The following is a 24,660-nucleotide window of genomic DNA, read 5'->3' as shown; positions in this document are numbered from 1 at the left end:
TTTCCCCTCACTCTCCTTTTTTCTCCCTTTCTCTCTCTTTTCTCTTCTCTCTCTCCACTTTCCACCACTCTTTCTTATTTCTCTATCTTTGTCTCTCCTCTCTCTCCCATCTCTCCTTCTTATCTCTCTCTCTCCCTCTCTTTCTTTCTTGGATGTCCCTTTAAGAAAGGAAGCGTTGGTTCTGTTTTTCTGTCGGCGGTGTAAAACTCTCAGTGCAGAGTCTGCCTGGTCTCCGCCCCCTCCCCTTTAAACTCTGTCGAATCCCAGCGAGGCAGAAACACACACACACACACACACGGTACCGAGGAGTGCTCGCGCGCCCTGAGACAGGATGCTCGTACCGGAGTCACGGCACGCGCTGAGCTAACGGATCTTGAAACACACGAGGATATAAAGCCCGCAAAACCCGCGCAGCATCCGCGAGCTCGCGCTTTGCCGTCGCCGGCTGGCTGGCAATGTCGCGCGCGCTTTTGTCCTTGACTTCGAGCGCTCGCGAGCTCACCACCGTCCCGCTAATCCGGTGATCCGGCGCGCACGGTTCTGAAGATTCTGCAACGCGCGTGCACGTGGAGCACCGAAAAACAACGCGAGCTTTTCCATCACGCTGTAGCGGAGACGAGCACGCGCTGAACGGCCCTCGCTCGCTCCCTTCCCCCTCCCCGACTTCCCTTTAAACCGAGCACACAGTCGGCTGAGTAACGGTACCGAGATGCCGTACCGCGTGACACGGAGGAGGCGATGAGAGAGCGCGCGCGGCCCGCGGAAACCGCACTGAAACCGCCGTGAAGATGCCGCGGAACCTGCGGAGGCTCATGCACCTGGTGCTCTTCTGCCCGCTCTCCAAGGGCCTGCAGGTGGGCTACATCACAACCCGTTCACATTACAGGATACGAATCCGAATTCTTATCCGTTATTTACTGATCTAAACACATCTGATTTATTCAGATCAGTGTGAACACAAATAGCCTGTGTTGTCTTTTAAAATCTGGTTTAAGATGCTTCCCTGTGAGCTCTTGGATCAGCGCTCTTAAAAATGGTTCTTCAATGGTTCTATGAAAACGATTCTGTGTAGAACCATGAACATACAAAGAACCCTTTTCATGTAAAAAAAAAATTGTTTTTATGTACCAAAAACAGTCAAAAGTCATTTCTGCGCTCTTCAAAAGATGGTTCTTCAAGGGTTCTTTAGTAAAGGCAATGGTTCTGTTTAGAACCCTGAATTCTATACAGCACAGTTTGTATGCTTAAATGGTTCTTTGGTGAAATGGTTTTTCAGATTGATGGAGAATGTGTTGTTTATGGTTCTACTTAGCACCAAAAAAAGGTTCTGCTAGTGTTACAAGCTTGACATCATTACAATAGAAGAACACTTTTTAGTGCTATGTGGAACCATTTTCAACAACACATTCTCCATCAATCTGAAGAAGCATTTAAATGAAACCGCCTTACTAAAGAACCCTTGAAGAACCATCTTTTTCAAAAGAGTGTACATGACCATTGTGCCCATTATGCATTTGCTGTAGATGGTTCTGTACAGAACCATTTTAAACAGTGTTCTATACAGCACCAAAAAGGTTCTTCTATTATGACAATCTTGACATTGTAACAGCAGAAGAACGCTTTTTAGTGCTATATAGAACCCATTTCAAAATGGTTCTATATAGAACCATCTACAGCATATTCTTCATCAATCTGAAGAACCCTTTCATGATGCAAAGAACCCTTTAAACATGCAAAGGGTTCTTTGAGTGTTCGTGGTTCTATGTAGAACTTTTTCTTTACCAAAGAACCCATGAAGAACCCTCTTTTTAAAGTGTGTAGAATAAGAATATGTTCCATTGTCTTCCATTAAAAGTCACAGTCCTTTAATTCCTTCTCCTGTAAAATTACCTTTTTGGAGGCCCCAAAACCGACGATATGTAAATGAGCTCTGTCCTGATTGGCTGTGCCTCATTCAAAAAAAGAGTCCAGGCAAAAACACTCCTTATAACTTCAGTGTGAGTGGGCGGGGCTAAACTGCTGTAGGGTGAATAGGCAGATATAGTTATCATGGAGGCCTCATGGTTAGAACTCATGGTTCTAAATACAACTGTTGCCTTGCTAAAGAACCCTTGGAGAACCATCCTTTTCAAGAGTGTACATGACCATTGTCCAATGTGCCAGCTGCCCTTTACATTGTGTCAAAGTTCCATGCTGAATGGACCAATAGGAATTGTCCAGAAAGACTTACACTCGTAAAAAAGCTCTTCAGAGGTTCTTTAGTAAAGAAATTGGTTCTCTGTAGAACCATTCTTTGCATGGTGAAATGGTTCTTCAGATTGATAGAGAATGTGCTGTAGTTGATTCTATATAGAACCATTTTGAAATGGGTTCTATATAGCACTAAAAAGCGTTCTTCTGCTGTTACAATGTCAAGATTGTCATAATAGAAGAACCTTTTTGGTGCTGTATAGAACACTGTTTAAAATGGTTCTGTACAGAACCATCTACAGCAAATTCTCTGCCCATCTGAAGAATCATTTTATGATGCAAAGAACCCTTTGCATGGTTAAAGTGTTCTTCAGATTCGTGAGTGTTCATAGTTCTATACAGAACCATTTTGAAATGGCTGCCAGGTTGCACAGAGCTGTCAAGCTGCACTGAAATGATGTTGCAGACAACTCACAACATGCAACTAGTTGCCTGTAAGTTTTAAAGCTCAGGCTGGCTTCAAATGGTGAAACTTTAATGCAACTATAGTTGCCTGAAACCTACATGTAACTAAATTGCACTTGAGTTGCACAACTTAAAGGGCCCTGCAGCTCACTTGAAACTCAGCCGCAACAGTTGCAAGTGTTTAACAGCCAGTCAAATTGCAGATAATGCATCAAGCGATCAGGTTGCACAAAATGCTCTCAGACGATTGATTTCACCAGATCAATGGAGAAGGAAGTAAAACAGAAGGTGGTCAGTTCAGGGTTGAAAAGGATTGATTGACCTAAGATTGACAGTTTTTCATTTTCAAGTTTCTTGAAGCCAGTGTTTCTGTAACACACTAGCCAGCTAACGCTAACAGCTGTTTACACGGCTGCTTGTGCCACCGTTTATTCTTCTTTAGCTGCTATCATCATTAGGCAGTTGTGAGCTGGAGGTCAGGGAACCAGCCTTGTGACCTGGTTCGATCCCCTGAGCTGACAGTACGTGACTGAAGTGACCTTGAGCAAGGCACCTAACCCCCATCTGCTCCCTGGGCGCTGTGGATAGCCCTGGGCAAGTGTGCTCACTGCCCCCTAGTGTGTGTGTTCACTCGTGTGTATGTGGTGTTTCACTGCACGGATGGGTTAAATGCGGAGGTCTAATTCCTCTGTTGGCCAATGGTTCTGAAATCATTTTCTCATCTTTTTATGACCTTAATTTTGCATTTTACACAGAGCTCAGATTCAATTGGGATGAGAATGAGAGAGGAACCAAGTAGGCTAGAACCGTAAAGGCTTAAACATTCATTTTCAAAGGCTGAATATACACACAACAGATAAAAACTCAAATATGTTATAACTAAGCCTAGATAGATAAAGAAAACATAGATATATGGATATAGAAAAAAAGAACGGCAGTAACAGCAGTAAAAAAATATATGAAGATTAAAAAATACTGCAAATATATAAATTACACCTCATGGGTGACTTTTGCAAGAAAGAAATAGGAGCTGCTAGTTTGGAGTAATGAAATGTGTTGCATGCAACTTTTGTATTTTTAAGCTGCTTTGTGTAGCGGCCAGGTTGCTCAGAGCAGAAATGATATTGCAGGCAACTCGCAACATGCAACTAGTTGCATGTACGTTTTTCCATGCAAAGCTAGCCTAAGAGAGCAGCGGCTTGAGAAAGCAGTTATGACATCTGTCTATATATTTTTCCAGTTCTGTTTTTACTATTTTGCCCAGTAAAAATGTTTAGCTTTAGCTTCACTTCTGTTGTTAAATACGATTCTTATTAAAGTGCAGAAGAATAACCATCAGTAATCTACAAAAAACAGTCTTATTTAAGCAAATAAAATGATTTTATTTGAAAAACTATTTATACACTAAACAATATACTGTGATATGTATCTCGAAACTCTCAGAAATCATGATATGATATACATTTTTGGCCATGCTGCCCACTACTAACTCCAACCTACTCGCTACCTGCTGTGTTTGTAGCCTATGATTGACCCAAAACACACGTTCAGTAGCAGCCAGTGTGCAGGTGCTTCAGCAGATGCAGCAGAGATGGATTCGCTTGAGAAACGCTGGTGTATTCATTTAAGTTTGCAGACCAGACCAACTCCAGCCCTGGTTTGTAGTGAACCCTCACTGGGAAACGTTGTGTCTCCTGCTGTTTTTCTCAGCTGAGGCCGACCTGCACTGCACAGGTTTGGGTCTTCCTGCTCCAGCACATCTGACTGAGCTCCAGAAGGGCTTCTGGCTAATGATATGACTCATTAGAGCAGGGAAAACCCAGAGCTGCTGTGGATGGACAATGGCTGGACAGCTCTAACCTGTCAGAGCTTCAGAAGGATTTAAAAATTTGGCAGTGATGTGATTCAGTTTAGAGCTTGACATAATACACAAGACCACCACAGAGCAGGTACTATTTGGGTGGTGGGTCATTCTCAGCACTGCAGTAACACTGACGTGGTGGTGGTGTGTTAGTGTGTGTTGTGCTGGTCTGAGTGGATCAGACACAGCAGTGCTGCTGGAGTTTTTAAACACCTCCAAAAATGGAAAAACAACCAAAAATATCCAGCCAACAGCGTCCTGTGGGCAGCGTCCTGTGACCACTGATGAAGGACTAGAGGATGACCAACACAAAGTGCAGCAGCAGATGAGCTATCGTCTCTGACTTTACATCTACAAGGTGGACTGACAAGGTAGGAGCATCTAATAGAGTGGACAGTGAGTGGACACAGTGTTTAAAAACTCCAGCAGCACTGCTGTGTCTGATCCACTCGTACCAGCGCAACACACACTAACACACCACCACCACGTCAGTGTTACTGCAGTGCTGAGAATGATCCACCACCCAAATAGTACCTGCTCTGTGGGGGTCCTGTGGGGGTCCTGACCACTGAAGAACAGGGTGCAGAGAAACAGATGGACTACAGTCTGTAACTGCAGAACTATAGAGTTAAACTATATGGTCAGTGGAGTTGAGTGTAGATACAAGGAGGTGGACTTAATGAAGTGGCCAGTCGGTGTTGTAACCAAAACAATGTATTGACTCCACTGTTTCATTATACATGAACATGTTTACAAAACGCTGCACTGGAAACGTCACTTTAAACCGAGTGCTCGTGTTCTTACACTGACCGATTGTATTTCGATATCTGGCCTCTGTTGTCTGTAGTCAGTAATCAGATATGCTGACCATGCGTGAGGTGGCACATACATACTCACCAAGTGCTGGCCTCTCGCACTTGAACTCTTGACCCAAGCTGGACTGAGTTCTACCTCCGCTGTGCTGCGAATCGGCGTCTTAGTCAAATTGGATGTTTGTAAAACCCTCCAAAAAGCAATAGAACTCTAAGGGTGACTGCCCACCACACTGGACGCTACAGACGGGATGCCACCAAAGTCAGTGACTCTACACAGAACCATGAACACTCAAAGAACCCTTTGCATGATTAAATGGTTCTTTGCATCATGAAATTGTTCTTCAGATTGATGGAGAATGTACTGTATATGGTTCTACATAGCACCCAAAAGTGTACTTCTGTTGTTACGATGTCAAGTAGCAATAGAAGAACCCTTTTTAGTGCCATATAGAACGCTTTTCAAAAAGGTTCTACATTGAACCGTTTGTAGCACATTTATGCACATTCTTCATCAATCTGAAGAACGCTTTCATAATGCAAAGAACTCTTTAATCATGCAAAGGGTTCTTTGAGCGTTCATCGTTCTGCAAAAAACCATTTTCTTTACAAAAGAACCCTTGAAGATCATCTTTTTAAGAGTGTATACAAGACCATTTCATGCTTAAATGGTTCTTTGCATCAGGAACATGTTCTTCTGACTGATGAAGAACATGTTGTATATGGCTCTGTATAGAACCTTTTTGAAAAGGGTTCTATACAGCACCCAAAAACGTTCTTCTGTTGTCACAATGTCAAGCTTGTAACAATAAAACCCTTTTCAAAAAGGTTCTATGTAGAACCGTCTACAGCACATTCATACACATTTTCCTGATGAACCCTTTCCTGATGCAAAGAACCGTAAGTGTTCATGGTTCTATATAGAACCCTTTAAGAATATAGGACCATTTCATGCTTAGATTATTCTTTGCATGGTAAAATAGCTCTTCAGACTGAGGGAGAATGTGTTGTGTGTGGTTCTATATAGCACCAAAAAATGGTTCTTCTATTGTTACAATAGAAGAAACTTTTTGGCCCAATATAGAACCATTTTTGAAAAGGTTCTAAATATCAATCTGAAGAACCATTTCACCATGCAAAGAACAATTCAAGGTCCAATATGGATCTCATTGCCCTGCCTTTACTAAAGAACCCTTGAAGAACCCTGTTTTTTAAGAGTGTACATGGCCATTTTCCAACATGCCCACAAGCTCAGTTAGGCCAAAATGTAACGTGGCTAGTTTGGTGGATATTATTGTGATTATTGTTGCCAAATGGTCATCATAAAATCCTCCCAGTCACTTGTAATATTAACTTTTGTTTACATCTTTTGGTCGAAGTGAAATGTGTCAGTGTGAACGCTAATAGAACCAGAACTAATATGAAATAGCGTCGGTCTGGACCAGGAGAACCCAACTCCAACTGTAAACACAGCCCAAGTCACTCAGTTTTTCCATGTGTGATTAAGTGTCTGTCTTTTTCATGGTGTGACTTCTCCTTTTAACCTCACACTTCTTTTTCTCATCTCTCTCTTCCTCTTTCTTTCGATCTCTCTCCTCCTCGTTCAGTCCCGTCTGCCTGCAGTGAAGGTGAAGTACCTGGTGGTGGTGTGGTTGGGCGTGTTGGTGGCCAGCTGGGTCATCTACGTGCAGTACTCCTCCTACTCCGAGCTCTGCAGAGGCCATGTCTGCACCATGCTCATCGTAAGTGTTGTTAATCCTGCTTGTCATGATCGAATGCACTACATCTCCCATCATGCACATCTTTCCGTAAACCATGCTCATATTATGCAGGGGTGGATTTTGGCTGTGTTCACATTGTAAGTCTCATTGCTCAATTCAGATTTTTGCTCAGATCTGATCTTTTTAATTTGATGGTTCACACTCGTGTAGGTAAGTGTAGGTTAATGTGAACGAACCTGCATACACTAATCAATAAGGCTGCGTTCACATTGCAATCATCGCCCAAATCTGATTTTTTGCTCAAATCCGATCTTTCTGACACGATGGTTCACACTCGTTTAGGTAAGTGACTCAAATCTGTCATTAATGTGACGAACCGGCGTCCTGAAATGACCCTTATGAGCTCATCCTACTCAGTAACGTCACGTGAGTGAATCACGTTCATCATCAGCACAAACTAACGAGCAGAACGAGCTTCGCTGAGAAGATAATTAACTCTGATCAGCTCTCAGCTTCATTATTAGAGCGAGACGAAGGAGAAAAAGGTGAGATGAGCTGCTTTTCCACCGTTTACAGGCTTTAACTTCTGTTCGGCGCTGCTGCCATGGTAACGCTGAATGATGGTGCACGCATATTGAGGAAAAAAGCACTTTAATTAAGATCTGAGCGTCACATTAAGGTCACATGGCCATGAATTGGATATGTATCTGATCTAGGACCACATATGAAAGTGGATTTGAAAAGATCAGATTTGTGTCCACACAGCCCTGAAAACATCAGATCTGAGTCACATTAGGGCAAAAAATCGGATTTGTGCCACTTCAGCCTGGTAATGTGAACGTATACTAAAATCACGAACAACAGACCAACTACCAGCAGAACAAGCTTTCCTCGCGAAGATAATTAGCTCAGATTCATTATGAGAGGAAGACGAAGGTGAAAAAGGGTCAGATGCGTTGATTTTGCACCGTTTACTGGCACTTCAGGTTAGACGCTGCTGCCTTGGTAAAGCTGAATGATGGCGAATGCGCAGGGAGAAAAGGCATTAATTCCAACTTGAGCGTTCTCATTAAGGAGGCATGGCCAGGATTGGATGCGTATCCGATCTACGGCTACAGCCCAAATCCAATTTTTGGCGTATCTGTATCCAGATTGCTTTTTGATGGTTTGGACTGCAAAAAATCACATGAAATCTGATTTCTGCAGATTGGATCAAAAACCACATTTGGAGCTGGTTTGAAATGCGATTCCAATCTGATTTTTACAGATGCCTCTCAGTGTGAATGCTCTGAATGCTCAAATCAGATTTCAAAGTGTCTTTTGCGTCACTCGCAACGCGACAAACAGTGACAATCAAATCCAGAGTGATGAAGTGCTGGAATTCAAGAAGAGCTCCAAAGACTCATGATTATGAAGAGAGTTCTGAAGAGTCTGGAGGGGAGATGATGCTCCTCCATCTCTCCTGCATCCGTGTTTGAAATCCACATCACCAGTGTAGCTATGGAGTTACTGATGCCTACATCGTTACCATGGCAGCCCATGCAGACATGCTGGTGACGTCTGAACACACAAATCCGAAATCCGATTCGAGAACTTGCAAATAAACATGTGGACAGTCATCTCAAAAGATCTGATTTGAGAATCAATTCAATTTGCCTGCAGTCTGAACACAAAGTGGCTCAGGTTGGATTTGAAAAGATCAGAATTTAAGTAGCCAGAGCGTTCGGTCTGAGACACACCTGTAAAAACCAGATTGGAATCACATTTCAAACTATCTCCAGATATTGTTGGATCCCACTTGCAAAAATCAGACTTCATCTGGTTGTTTGCTGTCCAGACAATCAAAAATGAACCTGGATATGGGCCTAATCTGAACCCACTATGACTGCTACTTTACATATTTATTGTAAGTTCCTGCAGTACAAGACCCACAATGCATCTCTACCAAAGGCCAAAGTCTGTATCTAGTCATTACTATGATCTTTATATAGATGAACCTGTCTTTCGTGCAGACCTTGTGCTGACCCCTGATGAGAAATGAATAAAGCTGTAGGAAACCAGCACCGCTCAGATTCTCAGCCTTCGTAAAACGAACCGCTTTACCAGCCAAAACACACTGTGTGGATGAGGCTGCTGTAATACATCATGAGGAGATACTATTGTAACTGCAGGCAGGAGATAACAACACTCGTTAAGAGCTAATGACATAATCAATGAACACAACATGCTCAGAGAGACTAAGAGAGAGGGGGGGGGGCGGGAGAGAGGCATAGAGAGAGAGAGAGGGGGTATAGGAAGAAAATGTTGAGCGTACTAATAATGGCACATTTTTATGCCTAATTTGATGTATGGAAAAAAAACATTTGATAGAAATGGCAAATATCGAGTAAAATTGGCAACAGTCACAAAAAAGTTTGGAAAAATTAGTACAAAATGTCCGCATGATTCAATAGTTTAAGATGTAAACAGAGTCGTTCAGAGTGGTTTGGTGTGAAACGCTCCATTCGAGAGAAATTGACCGAGTCAGAACTGTTCATAGTTTTGGTGATAGGAACCAGACGTCCACCTCTAAAAGCTCCCTCACAGAAAGTTACTACATGAAATGGTTATGAATTCACTGCCTGATGACTGAGACACTGTTTTACAGTTGTTTTGAGAAGATTTTGGCCTTAAACTCCATTCATGGTGGAGGGATACATGCAGGGCGCTGTGAGGCAAAATAGTCCCCAAAGAAAACTTATTATTCCAGATTTTCCACTATTTTCCATCATCAACATTCCATATAAACTCAGAAGACTCGTGTAGGTTCACTGGTGGTTCTGGATAGTAAATAAAATGTCTATATTTATATATGTGTTTTATATGTGTTGTAGTCATGGCGACCCCTGGTTCCTATCACCACCACTGTAAAGAATTCTCTACAATGAACTGGTGAATATGGGTGATGACAGCTGTTTAATGGAAAATAAACCTGAACACTGCTGCTCTGGCTGGTGCGGGTTTTCCTCCAGCTTTACATGTCAGAGTTAAAGTGAAAGGCCCACAGAAAATCAAATTATGTTTTTTTTTCATTGTTTAGCCTTTATTTATCTATTTGTACGGTTATTATAACCTATAGTTGGTTCACACACCCCTTTAATATATATATATGTGTGTGTGTGTGTGTGTGTGTGTGTGTGTGTCAGTGTGAGCACTACCGGAGGGGGATCATCTCTGGCTCCGTCTGTAAATCTCTGTGCGAGGAGAAAACTCTCACTCTGCAGCGCTGCCTCTCAACGTCACCTGCGCACCAGGTATATAAATGATATAAACCAAAATGCCACAAGATCTTTATATAATATAATTTTTACTGTATTTAGATTCTCTTGTTTTAACAGATTTAACCACTGCTTTGCCAGTATGAGGCATCTGGATATTAGACTTATTCTTGCTGCTCAGGCCTTTTTTATATACATCTACAGTCCCATACACTCCCAGTCCCTACACTCCCATATCCTACATTTTAAAATTATTTTTGTTCACAGTTCGCAGTTTTTCCGAGATATCAACACCATTCTGACTCCGGAGTGTTCAGTCTCATTGGGAATTTTGTGCTTGTGTACAGTTTTTTTGATTGGATGTATAGTTTTTGTACAGTTATGAAAAATTGCCAAATGCAAAACTTTGTGCACTCAGCTTACAGAAAGATGATACACTAGCAACACTCAAGCATCTAAAAGGAATACCATGGTAACTGCCTAGCACATCCTAACAACCACCTGGGTTACCATAGCAACTGCCTAACAACACCCTAGCAACCACTTGGGATACCACAGCAACCATCCAGCACACCATAGCAACCACCTAGGACACTATTGCAACTGTCTTGCAAAACCCTAGCAACCACCTGGGTTACCATGGCAACTGACTAGCAACCATTCAGTGTACCCTAGCAACAACCTAGGACACCATTGCAACTGCCTAGCAAAGCCCTTACAACCACCTTAGTTACCATGGCAACACCCTAGCAACCACTTGGGATACCACAGCAACTATCTAGCAACCATCCAGCATACCATAGCAAGCACCTAAAACACCATTGCAACTGCCTTGCAAAGCCCTTACAACCACCTTAGTTACCATGGCAACTGCCTAGCAACACCCTAACAACCACCTGAGATACCACAGCAACCATCCAGCACACCATAGCAACCACCTAGGACACCATTGCAACTGTCTTGCAAAACCCTAGCAACCACCTGGGTTACCATGGCAACTGACTAGCAACCATTCAGTGTACCCTAGCAACAACCTAGGACACCATTGCAACTGCCTAGCAAAGCCCTTACATCCACCTTAGTTACCATGGCAACTGCCTAGGAACACCCTAGCAACCACTTTGGATACCACAGCAACCATCTAGCTACCATCCAGCACACCATAGCAACCACCTAGGACACCATTCCAACTGTCTTGCAAAATCCTAGCAACCACCTGGGTTACGATGGCAAATGGCTAGCAACCATTCAGTGTACCCTAGCAACAACCTAGGATACCATTGCAACTGCTTAGCTAAGCCCTTACAACCACCTTAGTTACCATGGCAACTGCCTAGAAACACCCTAGCAACCACTTGGTATACTACAGCAACCATCTAGCAACCATCCAGCATACCATAGCAAGCACCTAGAACACCATTGCAACTGCCTTGCAAAGCCCTAACAACCGCCTGAGATACCACAGCAAACATCTAGCAACCAACTGGGACAGCATAACAAATATCGAACACCTAAAATACCATAGTAACGTTTGGGCAGCACGTTAGTGAGCGTCTAGTAGCTGCTTAAGCTGCGCAGTAACTCTGCGTTTTCTTCAGTAGTGGAGCCCCACACGTTCATGGCTGCGTCTCCAGCTCTGCGAGTGGGTGTGTCTGTGTTGCAGGTGTACAGCGCTGTGTGGAAGGAGAAAGCTGTAATAGTGAAGTGCGGGATCGAGGACGCTCTGAGAGGAGACGGTGGTCCCAACTCTCTCCCGAAGCGCGACGCCAGCCTGTACGACAAACCCACCCGCGGCACCTCCATGGACGAGTTCAGAGAGATGCTGCACTCTTTCCTCAAGGTCTCTCCGTCAGCTCTTCCTCTTTCAGAATGGGTTGTTTTTGTTGTTATTTAGAACTGACCGAGTCCTCCGAGCTGCGCGAAAATGCAGGCTAGCTTTACCGCAGTGAAGCTTTTATGCAAGTCTCAGGTTGTGAGTTGCGTGAAACATAAATTCTGTAACTTGAGAGATTCTCCAAAAAAATCGCATCCAAGATATGTGATAATTCCACTAGTTAGAAAGATTAGTAGTTAGATTAGCAGCTACCTAGAGCGCAGATGGCGATAACAGAAGGCTGAATGTTAGCAAAAGCCGCTGTTAAAATATCCTCAGTTAGCTAGCTAGACAGAAAGCTTGTTACCAGCAAATAAGCAACATTATTCGCTAAGCAAAGATCATGTTTAGTGGTCGTGACAAAATGGAAAAATGCATGTAATGTTTATGAAACTATGCAACTACTATAAATACGGGTAGTTATCAGAAGTGATGCACTGAGATGAAAATTCCTGCCCGAAAACAAAAGTCAAGAAAACTGAAATGGAAAATAGGAAAATAAATTGCTGTTTTATTTGTGCTTTTGAGTAAAACTACTAAACATACAAAGTACAAATGAAGAGAATACACTTTATGTTGATAAAATCTACTTGCAGTTGGACAAAACTGAGAAATAAAAAGAGTTAATATAAAATAAACTCACTAAAATTATTACAGCATGCAGCGACAAAATACAGGGTCCTCAACAAACCTGTTCAAGACAATCATATCCATTATTTTTAGTTATAAAAATGCTCTTTTTCACTGTCGTCTTTTGGTTATGTTATTGGTTAATTATTGGTTTAGTGTTAAATTTTGAAACTTTGATGTAACTTTGGCATTTTTCATCTTTTGTTTTTTCAACTTTTTTTTTCGACCGAAAACTAAAAGCACCACCTCTGACAATTTTCAGTGGCGTTAATTTTGCCGATCCCTAATCATTATATTCCAACCCTGAACGAAACAAAGGGTGTAAAGCTAGCTCAGTGGAATAAGTCATCACCGGGCCTGTATGTGGACTTTTTGATCTGCCTTCCTCAATTAGAGCCACAATCATGTGGCTAAGATGATGCCTGTTATGCGAGTTCATACAATTATGATATAATTGTTAAACAAAAACACTTATAACCAGCGTGCATCATTGGGAGTCTTTGTGTGTTAGTGGAGGTCTGAGTTTTAGTATTAGCCTACGTTTACCAAACCAAGTCAACTTTATCGTCACCATCTCCTCCATACAGCGTAAGTTTATACCTAAAACATTACTACAAAATGGAAGAGGGTGCAAACTGTTAACCACAATAGCAGCAAAGTTAAAATCAATATTAATATATCCTAACTCTCATATCAGGACGGTGCAGATTTCACTGAAGCTGTAAATGAAGTGACTCTCTTGGCGCAGTTGGTTGTGGTTTCCGTTTTCAGCCGATGGTGAGGTTCACCACAACGATGCCGTTCTCTATTTCTTTATTTATTTATTTGATTTGGAAACAACACTGCTCTGTCAGCGTCTTCACCAGAACATCCTTCCCTCTGTGGAGCTTCAAACATTTGCAGTCGCTGTTTTCAACAATGATAGAATTCCCATTCTGACATCTGATATATGGTCATATATGTACATTTATTGTAAAAGGTCGGGCAAATATTTCAAATATATGTTGTGAATACATATGTAAGTATCAAATATTGGGCATATATGCTCAATATATGGATCATACATATATTTCTGATATAACTCCATTTCCAAAGAAGCTGGGACGCCGTGCAAAATGTAAATAAAAACAGAATGCAGTGATGTGCAAATCAATGCCAGCAACAACTTGGGGCAAGGGCTGCAAAAGATGCTTGCATATATAAGTATTCTTCTATATATGAATGTTTTCTTATAATGATAAATATGTTACACATATATGTTTGTATATGTTTATATGTGATTGAAATATACACTTTATGGACAAAAGTATTGGGACACCTACACATTATACCTATAGGAGCTTTAATGACATCCCATTCTAAATCCATTGTCATTAATATGGAGTTGGTCCCCCTTTGCAGCTGTAACAGCTTCCAGTCTTCTGGGAAGCTTTCTACAAGATATTGGAGAGAGTCTGTGGGAATTTCTGCCCATTCATCCAGAAGAGCATTTGTGAGGTCAGACACTGGTGTTGGACGAGAGGGTCTGGCTCACAGTCTCTGTTCTAGTTCATCCCAAAGGTGTGTGATGGGGTTGAGGTCAGGGCTCTGTGAGGCCCAGTCAAGCTCTTCCACACCAAACTCCCCGGCCAGGCCTTTATGGAGCTGCTTTGTGCACTGGGGCTCAGTCAGGCTGGAACAGAAAAGGTTCTTCCCCAAACTGTTCCACAAAGTTGGAAGTGTACAATCGTCCAGAATGTCTTGGTGCTGAAGCATTAAGATTTCCCTTCACTGGAACTAAGGGTTCTAGATCAACCCCTGAAAAACAACCCCATATCATCATCTCTCCTCCACCAAACTCTACAGCTGGCACAGTGCAGTCAGGCAGGTAATGTTCTCCTGGCGTTCGCCAAACCCAGACTCTCCATCAGACTGACCGATAGAGAAGCTGATTGGTCACTCCACAGAAAACGTTTCCAGTGGCGGCGCTTTACACCACTCCATCTGACACTTGGCATTGTGCTTGGTGATGTAATGCAGCTGTTCAGCCATGGAAACCCTGCCATGAATCTCCCAGTGCAGTTTCTGTGCTGATGTTGATCCAGAGGAGGTTTGAACCTTTACGTGGTCTGACGCTTTGTGGCTGAGTTGCTGTGATTCCTCAACACTTTCACTTTTCAATAATACCACTCACAGTTGATCATGGAAAATCTAGGAGGGAAGAAATTTTGTGAACTGATTTGTTGCAGTGGTGCCATCCTATTACAGTACCAGACTCAAATTCAGTGAGCTCTTTAGACCCGTTCCTTCACTAATGTGTGTAAAGGCAGGCTGCATGGCTAGGTGCTTGATTTTATACACCTGTGGCAATGAGACTGAATGAAACACCTGAATTCACTGATTAAGAATTCACTGAATTCACTGACGGATTGTCCCAAAACGTTTATCCATATAGTGTATGTCCCATATTTGAAAATGGCCAATTTCAAGTAAGTTGGCGTTTATGTCAGATATATGTCCATATGTGACAAATATACATTAGATTGCCGAAATCCATATATCAGATTTCACAGGCTTCAAATAATCAGCAGGACCCTAAATCTGTAAATAAAAGTGAAGAGATATTAGATGTGTCCAGAATGATGAGCTGGAGAAGATTCTAAAATGAGCTGTGGAGCATCAGGAATTACCTTATAATCCGATTAAGATCCAGAGCTCATCTTATTGGAAAAGTGGAGATGAGATCTCAATAACTTTCATGTAAAAACATATTTCCAATTAAGTATCATCACTTATCTGGTTCACAGAATTAGTGAAATATTCACCAAAACAACCATAAATACCTCTTTGTGAATAGTGTGTAATGTTCTACCCACATGGCAGAAGTTGGCAAGTGACTCCAAACTATTGAGTGGCTTTTTGCTGCGTTACAGGAAAAGCTGTCACGCTGCAACGGCTGCATGTGTCTGGCGTGCTAAGATAATAAGGCGTAGCTCATAATTGGTCAATCATGCATTGAGAATATAAGAAGCAGAGATGTTTGACGGGTCTGTATGAAACCGCATAGCCTGCATCCCCAGCTGCTGCACCATTGAGCTAGCTTTATATGTAGGTTGAACCTTGGAGAACAGCTGGAGGAGCCTCTGGTGTTTCTTCCTGTTCCAACACACACAAATCAGCTGAAAGTGGATGTGGTAACTGGCTGATGTGTTGATTCAATAAGGGAAAAATGCAAAATCCTTCACTGTACTGTGGTTATCTGTTACATGTCTGCGGCGTATCTGTTCAGTTTGGCAGTATTATTGCAATCACGGGATGAATTTGCAGATTTTTTGTGCAGCCGTGTGGTGTACAAGGCGCTTTGCAAGCTGTCAGAGGAAGTGGCTGCTGTATGAAAGAGTTCAGCTTTAGCAAAGGCAACGAAAGACGCGCCGACCCTTTCAGAAGCGCATGCAGCTGTCCCGCGGGCTCCCCAGAGAGAGAGAGAGATAGAGCGAAAGAATAGAGGGGGGAGCGAGATGGGTATAATAGAGAGAAGTGAGAGAGCAAGTCATTGGGAACGGGAGAAAGGAGAGACAAAAGGGGGGATGGGCGAAAAAGAGGAAGAGGCACTGCCTGCCAAAAATAACTCTGAGACCTCGTGTTTAATCTCTCAGAACAATAGCACACACCAAAACACAAACAGAGACTACAGAGAAAGCACAGGATGACCAGCCAGTGACCACTACCCAAGCAACAGTAACCAACCAGATGTTGCAGTGGAGATTACACACCCATGACTTCCAAAGGCCAAACCGTGAGAGGTTTATACAACAGAACCTTCCCATTTCCACCAATTTTTCAAAGTTTCTACATAAATAAATGGTTAAGATGTAAACAGAGTCGTTCAGAGTGGTTTGGTGTGAAATGTTCTGTTCTAGAGAAACTTACCGCGTCAGAACTGTTCACAGTGGTGGTGATAGGAACCAGACGTCCACCTCTAAAAGCTCCTTTACAGAAAGTTCCTACATGAAATGGTTATGAATTTACTGCCTGATGACTGAGACACTGTTTTATAATTTTGAGAAGGTTTTGGCCTTAAAACTCAGATTTTCCACTATTTTACCATCATCAACATTACATATACAAACTCCTCGGAATCCATTCATGGTGGAGGGGTACATGCAGAGCATTGAGGCAAAATAATTCCCCCAAAAATATATATTTTAATATGGAATGTTAATAAAACTCAGAAGGCACATGTAGGTTTACTGGTGGTTTTCAGGCATTCACTTTTTTCCCCATCATCATCATTCCATATAAACTCAGAAGACTCGTGTAGGTTCACTGGTGGTTCTGGATAGTAAATAAAATGTCTATATTTGTGTTGTAGTCATGGCGACCCCTGGTTCCTATCACCACCACTGCAAAGACATCTGAACCATTTCACAACAAACCACTCTGAATGACTGTTTACATTGTAATGATGGGCTTATGCAAAATTTTGAAATATTGGTGGACTTGCCCTTCAAGTATAAGTTGAATCTAGCGAATCACTGCGCAAACTGAATTTGAAATAAACTGTAATATGTGAGGCACGGAGGCCAGATGCAAGTCTGTTTACTGATGCTAATCCAGAAACGTTGTCAAAGTCCAGAGCAAAGGTCAAAAGACAGATGGAGTAATAACAGGCAAATCTACTGTCAGTGTCCAAAAAACACAAGCATGGCCAACAAGAATCGCAAGTAAACAAAGAAGAGGAACTCAGGAATTTAGATACTAAGAAACCAGTGAAAAGTCAAAGAGTGTGTTAATACTTGTAGTTGGGTTTCTTGGTCAGAAAATGATACACTGAGTGCGTTTACATGCACTCAATAATCTGATAACTGCAGAAAATCAGATTTTGTCAGTAGTCTGATTAACATATTTAGATGCACTTGAGTAATCAGATAATGTGAAAACTGCAGGTCTACATGAATCGGGCAGTAATCGGATTTCTGCTTTGCAAACAGCCAATAAACTCACAGAAAAAGACGTGACATAAACATAATGTAAAACTCAAACTTCATGCCGCTGCTTTTTTTTTTTAAAAACATTGCACAACGTTACCTGAAAATATGAACATACATCAACTAGAAGATTAAGAATATTTAAATCCTTCATTTCGTCAAGCATGTATTTGGTTTCAGTGTTGCTGCATCTCGCGGCGACGCTGCTCGCTTATTTCCGGTACCGCAGTCTGTTTTCGCACATGCGCAGACTGAGAAATCCGAAAGTAATCAGAGTAAGAGTTTACAGCACTGAGAAATCTGATCACTGAGCTAAAATCCAGCCTCTCTATCAGATTTCAGTTTGATTTCTACACCTTACCAGACAACTGCAGAAATCCGTGATCGGATTAATAATGATCGGATTACTGAGTGCACTCGTTGTTGCGTTTTAGGTCTGATTTGTTTTGCATTCACACATATTTAACATCAAACCAAAATATGTAAATTAAAGTCATGCAAGCAAAAGGTCACGACTGCATGGGCAGATTTTCTGATTTACAATAACGTTCACTGAACTTTCTGAGTCATGCTATTCTCTGTTCTGTCTGGGCACATTGGTTTTATTCATGTCTTGTTTTATCTGTCTGATGTTAGAGCAGTGAGACTCCCAGCGTTACATGGTTTTGCGCGATGCAGAGCAGGGCGAAATCCCTGTTTCGAGTGCCTCACTGCTTTTACAGAACAAAGAAACCTCGGCACATTAACACACAATTTATGTGTGCAGTCGAATGTGTATATGGAGCAGTTTATAATGACTTCAAACGTGCCAACAACCCGAACTATTTGTTCTGTAGTTACTGGTTCAGAGCTTATGAAGAGATGATAAAACACTCGCAGGTGTCAAACAAGCATGACTCGTCTGTTCCATGAGCCAGAGAAGTTCTACAGAGAGGAGACGATGTTTGGTCTGTCTTTGGTCCGTTTAGACGATGTTTGGTCTGCACCAGAGGTCGATTTTGAAGCGAACTGAGACTGACCTGACTCAGGGTGTCTTGGTCCACTTATTTGGTGCACCACAGTTAAGATGGCAACATTGTCACTTGTTCTAATGAACCGCACTAACAGAGCAATCACAAAAGGACTCGTTTTCATCCAACTCAACCTGCCAAAGTCTGAGCACACTCTAAGGGATGCCGTTAAATTTGAACCAACAAGACAGATTTCCTTACATAGAGCAAGTTTTTTATAACACATTCAGCTAGTTCTGTCATTTTTAGAAACTGAATAGTAACGCACCAATTACAGATGATAACTTGGCCCCTGTTTTTTTGCTAATGCACTCACTGATGCAGAGTGAAAATATCAACCCAGGAATTCCATAATGGTGCCTCCCTAATGCCTCTCTCTTTCTGCTTCTAGGACAGTCTGGGAGAGCAGCCATCTCTGGGCTCGCTGGTGTCCCGAGTGGTCTCTCTGGCTGATGTCAACTCAGACAGTAAAGTCTCCCTGGCTGAGGCCAAGTCCGTCTGGGCCCTGTTGCAGATTGATGAGTTTGTGCCGATGCTGGCGCTGCAGGATAAAGAGCACGCCCCCCGGCTGCTAGGCTTCTGCGGCCATCTGTATGCCACGGAGCATGTGGCCAACAGTGCCCTCTTTAGGCTAGATGTCCCGCCCTGGCTGCAGCCTCTAGTCCCCGAGGCTCTAAGCGGCGCCCTGAACCGCTGGCTGGCTCCAGCCTGGCCCCGGCGGGCTAGGATCACCATTGGCCTGCTGGAGTTTGTGGAGGAAGTCTTCCACGGTGCCTACGGGAGTTTCTACATGTGCGATGCGAGCCCCAGCCGTGTCGGCTACAACGCTAATTACGATTGCAAGATAGCTGACCTTGGCAGTGTGGCATCCGAGGCTGCGGTTCGAGCATTCCTTCGTGGCCGAACCTGCCAGACAAATGCTGACTGCACGTTCGGGCGCGACTGCACAGCGACCTGCGACCGGCTTGCCAAGCAGTGCAACACGGAGGTGGTACAGCCCAATCTGGCCAAGGTGTGCGCCCTCCTGAGGGACTTCTTGCTGTTCGGGGCACCGGCTGACCTGCTGGATGACTTGGACAGGCAGCTGCGCACCTGTGTGACCCTCAGTGGCCTGGCCTCGCAGATGGAGGTGCACCACTCACTCGTGCTCAACAACCTCAAGACACTGCTGTGGAAGAAGATCTCTGACACCAAGTACTCTTGAGAGGGAGAGCGATGGATAGAGGGAGGGAGAGTATGGCAGGCCGAAGGGCTCAGGAAGTTCTCTGATAGGAATGCATGGGACATACAGAGTGGCCTGTGATGGCGTCTTTCACCAAGTAGTCCTGATAAAAAGAGAAAGGGTATGGCAGGCTGAGAGGCTCAGGGATTCACTAATAGGAATACAAAACAATTGCTGTGAGGGGCAGGCAGAACTAAAAGGGGGATTTTGTTGTATCGTTGCTGTCGTAAGAAAATCTAATATCTCTGTAACCCTACAGAACCTGCAGTAACCCTACAGGACTGCAAACTTTATTGCGACTCCAAAAGTCCAACCTGGCCAGTGTGGTAGTTTTAGAAATCTTGTTTTTTAAATTTTCAGTTGGTCCATTCATAACAATGTAAAGGGCAGCTTTCAAAAGTGAACACAAAAAAGTGGAGATTTTCTCAAGGCAGCAATGGCAAGGTGGCCTGTGAGGGTCATGCAGAATTGAAAGGCGGTTGGTTGCTTTGTTATTTGAACCCCAAGCAGGAAGATACAGAAAAGCCCACTCTTTCTGTACTCTTCTTTTAGCCTGGAGGCGAGGACGAACATGGCAGTCCACTCATTACTCACCCCTGCAATGACGCAGTGCACTTTAGAAAAGCTCCTTCACAGACTGGACTCTCTGACACTATAGGTCACGTCAAAAGCAAGTTCCTACACTCACCCAGAAACACAAAGGACAGCATCCCACGAGAGACCAACCCACGTTAATGACCTTCTCTGAAACTACTTTGAAACAGTTGTAGGAGGTCCTGGGTGAAAAACGTCAGTCCAGGATTGCCCAAAACTTTCCAGATGCTTTTCTATTATCAGATACACTTGAGCCAGATAATCCAAGGCTGGACTTGTCTGCAGCAGGTTGGTGTTTTGAGGGCTGGAATAAAACAGAAAACATTGGTTGGGGTTCCTCAAGGGTCCATATTAGGGCACTTGTTTTTTTGTTTGAATCTAACCTAAAGAGGCAAATGCTGGACTTATGTGTGTGAACGTATGAGAAGTTATTAGCGGGAAATCATGATCTGTAGTTTTTCCACAGTTTTTGCTTTGAGGTTTTGTGTTCAAAGGGGAATTCCACCAATTTTCCAAAATTTCTGCATAAATAAACCTTTGCCATGTACTTCAAAGTAGTTTGGTGTGAAAAGGTTTCATTGTAGAGATTTCTTTACAGTGGTGGTGATAGAAACCAGGGGTGGCCATGTCCATAACTATAAAAAATTGACATTTTATTCACAGTAAACCTGCACGTGTCTTCTGAATTTTTATGTGTAATGTTGATGATGGTAAAATAAATATGAAAAAATGAAGTTTTCTTTGCTCTAAGATCTGGTGAATCTCTTCACCATGAGTGAATTAAAAAATTTATTGTTTTAGGCCAAAATTTGTTTTAGGCTCAAAACCATTTCATATAATAAATTTATGTAAGGGAGCTTTTAGAGGTGGACGTCTGGTTCCTGTCACCACCACTGTGAACAATTCTGACTCTCTGCAAAAGAGCATTTCACACCAAACCACTCTAAATGACATCTTCCTTAAATTATGCAGAAATTTTGAAAAATCAGTGCAATTCCGTTTCATTTTAACAGCATTAAAGTGTCTAAAAATGAATGTGTAAGATGAGTGTAAAGTTACTGCTGTGATAATTGAGACGGCGCTCTTTTCTCCATCTTCTATTCCTAATTGTTTATTTTAACATGCCGTCCTTTCTCAGAGCTTCTGTGAGAGTGAGTAGTTTACCCATGTAAACACTACGTGTTCACCCCGAGTGAAGAAATATGACGTCATAGCAACCAATCAGGGAAGTCCGTATTAGCTGGTGTGAGAGAATGGCGACTGTATGTGTGTTTTTATTTAAATTTTGTGTTGAGAACACCTGATAATATGTGAGTGACCGTACCATGGAGTTCCATACACCACACATTCTCAGATCTCCCCATGTCGCATGGCCTCTGTAAAGGTTCTTTTACCTCGAGGAACATTCTAATTAACCTCTGACGTGGAGCACAGCATTCCCCTGAAGAACTGTGTTTCAGTTCAGAGACCTGTACAAGGTGCTTAAAGGAATAGTTCTGTGAAAAGTCTAATCTCCATCATGTCCCCCTCACCCAAATGTAGCTGATCAGCCAAGACATGTTTACTTCAGGACTTCGTTTAAAATGTCCTCGCCCACTTTGACTCACCGCTCGGATGGTACACAAATGGTCACTCGCTGGAGGAGGAGCTAGGCTAGCATCAATGTGCTAATCGGCTAGCCATGCAAAACCTATTTTTTTTAGAAGTTTGAGCATAACACATAAAATTTGTGAATAATTGCTTTGACTATAAATCTGGAGACTTTCTTTTTGTTGTTTTTAGCCATGTAGCCTTAATCATGCTAACAACAACCTAGCCAGCAAAGTGATGAAGTTTTATCAATAGCTTTGCAACCTAAATCCCAGCAAACTGAATGTTGTGGTTCCGAAATGTGAAGCATTTTAAAGTAGTTCACTGTATACAAACAGCTTTATCTGACACTGTTTTCAGGTTTGAAAGGGGACGTCCATCAGATTTCAATGATTTCTGGGTAAGTTCTGGTGCTGAAGTCAACACATCTATTCACTCGGCCCCTCACCCCCTCAGAGCTCATCTAAGAAACTTCACCTGAGCTAATAAAGTAACAGAACGGTGTCGGAGAGATTCCCCCAAGGCTAAGTGGATCAGGGCTTAAAACCTGTGTTGAAACAGGTGGCTAGTTTTGTGGGGCCAGACATGATCTCATAATGAAGAATACACATCGGTTGACCACTTGAAATTTTGGTACTCAATTGCGGCTAAATCCGCTGCTAACAAATGTTGCCCCCTCAGAAAAGTTGCCAATAACAAGCAAAACAAGCTAGCTAGCAAATGAAACGATGAAACAATTTTTCTGTGTACTATTTGCTGTCTGTTTTGAGCTCCGGTAACTTATGCTACATACGTGTGCTAACGATAGGCTTGTTGTCTGCCAATGTTGATGAGCGCACTTGCGCCCCCTACTATGATCTCCACCTATCACTTAATAAGTCTATGTTCCCCCACATTTAGCCCAAAATTTCTCGTGGTTGTTCCCGCAAGACTACAGTAAGGCCCAGTCACTTTAAGACTAACGTGCTAAAGCACATCACAGTGAGCATATTCACAGACTTCCACAGCGAATTTTCACATTCTACTTCAGTGAATAGTGAATTCTGACACACCTTGACCTGCTTTGCCTGCTCTGATCTCTGTAATGGCAGAGCTTCATTAGCATCTCTGGAGATCCAAAATGGAGAAAATGCAAATGTTAGCAGAGGCTGAGCATGAATATTTCTTCTTCTCTGGCTGTAAACAAACACAGCAGAGAGGCAGCTGTACATACAATCAGTTTGGAGGCTGTGTTAGATGGCATAACTATATATTCTTTTGTGTTTATTTTACGGTAGCCAGCTTGCTAGCTGCTAGGTTAGCTGCTTGACTAGGTACTGCTGCCAGTCATGCTAGTTATCTACACTTTTTTGCCACTCTGTAAAGCAGTCTGCTCTCATGACTGTATAATTATAAGGTAAAATCATGTTCACTGTTTAGTGTTTTTGGTTGGCAGGTTAGCTATCTTGCTAACTGCACCGAAATTGAGGGTCTCTTTCGGCCAGCAATTTCTACTTTAGTTTTGCCCTGGAGCTACGAAGCTAATGCAGTTAACGAGTAATGGAAGTCTATATAGCATCATTTAGCGTAATACGCTCGCCTCAAACCATGTTGGGTTGTTAAGTAATATCAAATAAATTTGCATATTAGGTTTCATGACTTGACACAATTTTCTCTATAAGATTGGATTAAAGGGTGTCGACTATTAGCCTCGTAGCTCCAGTGCAAAACTAAGGAAGCAAACATAAGACATTAAACATGTCTTGGCTGATGAACACACCGGGAGTAAAAGGGAAAATTGTGTATATTTATCATCTAGCTCTTCCTTTAATAACACGTTCTAATGCCTTGTTCATACTAAGGTACCTAATGTGAGCTCTTGTTATCTGAATACGTTCAGCTCCCCATTCTTGGGGACTGCGGCTTTACCTTGGAGGGTACCACACTGCTGAAAAGCATGCTTTTGTGTTCCTTTTGTTTCACCATAGAGAGCAGCACTATTCATCGTTGTACCCCAAATGAGCCACATTGACCTCCATGTCCCCCACTCATCCTCTATCAGGAGCCTCCATCGCTCTGTTAGGAATAAACTATCTGAACTGGACCTTGAAAGTGTCTGTGAGTCTTTCCAGAAAGTGGTTGTGGCATCTCCAGACCCATTTTTTTCTGTTTTTATTTTAAAAAATCTTTTGAAGACATCATTAATAACTTTTCTTTCAAAAAAACTCAAAAAAGCAGAAATGAGGCACTACTTAATAATGATTTACTTTTATTTCATTTCATTTTATCTGTTATAAATGCTTCAGTCATGTGAACATACAAAACAAAGTGGATTTATATTGACAATTTATTAATTTAGCAAGTTTTAACACTAGAAATTATCAAGTATTTTCATTCTTAGAAATGCATACAAATCAGACTGTTTCAGATGTTAATAATTCCATGAAAAGCATGCATAATTTTAAAAATTGACAGTGAAAGTAAACAAA

General features: G+C 42.4%; 1 protein-coding gene across 1 annotated transcript; it reads left to right on the top strand.

Annotated features, from left to right (window-relative positions):
* The first annotated feature begins 271 nt into the window (after window positions 1-271).
* dipk1b (divergent protein kinase domain 1B) lies at window positions 272-24,275 on the top strand. Its single transcript, XM_036587487.1, has 5 exons — window positions 272-854; window positions 6,936-7,070; window positions 10,235-10,342; window positions 11,970-12,146; window positions 19,178-24,275. The coding sequence occupies exons 1-5, from the start codon at window positions 789-791 to the stop codon at window positions 19,988-19,990; spliced, it is 1,299 nt and encodes a 432-aa protein (XP_036443380.1). The 5' UTR covers window positions 272-788; the 3' UTR covers window positions 19,991-24,275.
* The last annotated feature ends 385 nt before the right edge of the window (window positions 24,276-24,660 follow it).

The sequence above is a fragment of the Colossoma macropomum genome, unplaced genomic scaffold (assembly GCF_904425465.1).
Source record: "Colossoma macropomum unplaced genomic scaffold, Colossoma_macropomum, whole genome shotgun sequence".
Lineage (NCBI taxonomy): Eukaryota > Metazoa > Chordata > Actinopteri > Characiformes > Serrasalmidae > Colossoma > Colossoma macropomum.
This window is presented reverse-complemented; position numbering and strand designations above follow the sequence as displayed.

Bases quoted from the DNA above. Each gene is read 5' to 3' on its own strand.
- dipk1b (XM_036587487.1), top strand. From the start codon at position 789: ATGCCGCGGAACCTGCGGAGGCTCATGCACCTGGTGCTCTTCTGCCCG. The intron at 855-6,935 runs GTGGGCTACATC...CTCCTCGTTCAG, and splicing joins CGCTCTCCAAGGGCCTGCAG to TCCCGTCTGCCTGCAGTGAA. The intron at 7,071-10,234 runs GTAAGTGTTGTT...TGTGTGTGTCAG, and splicing joins ATGTCTGCACCATGCTCATC to TGTGAGCACTACCGGAGGGG.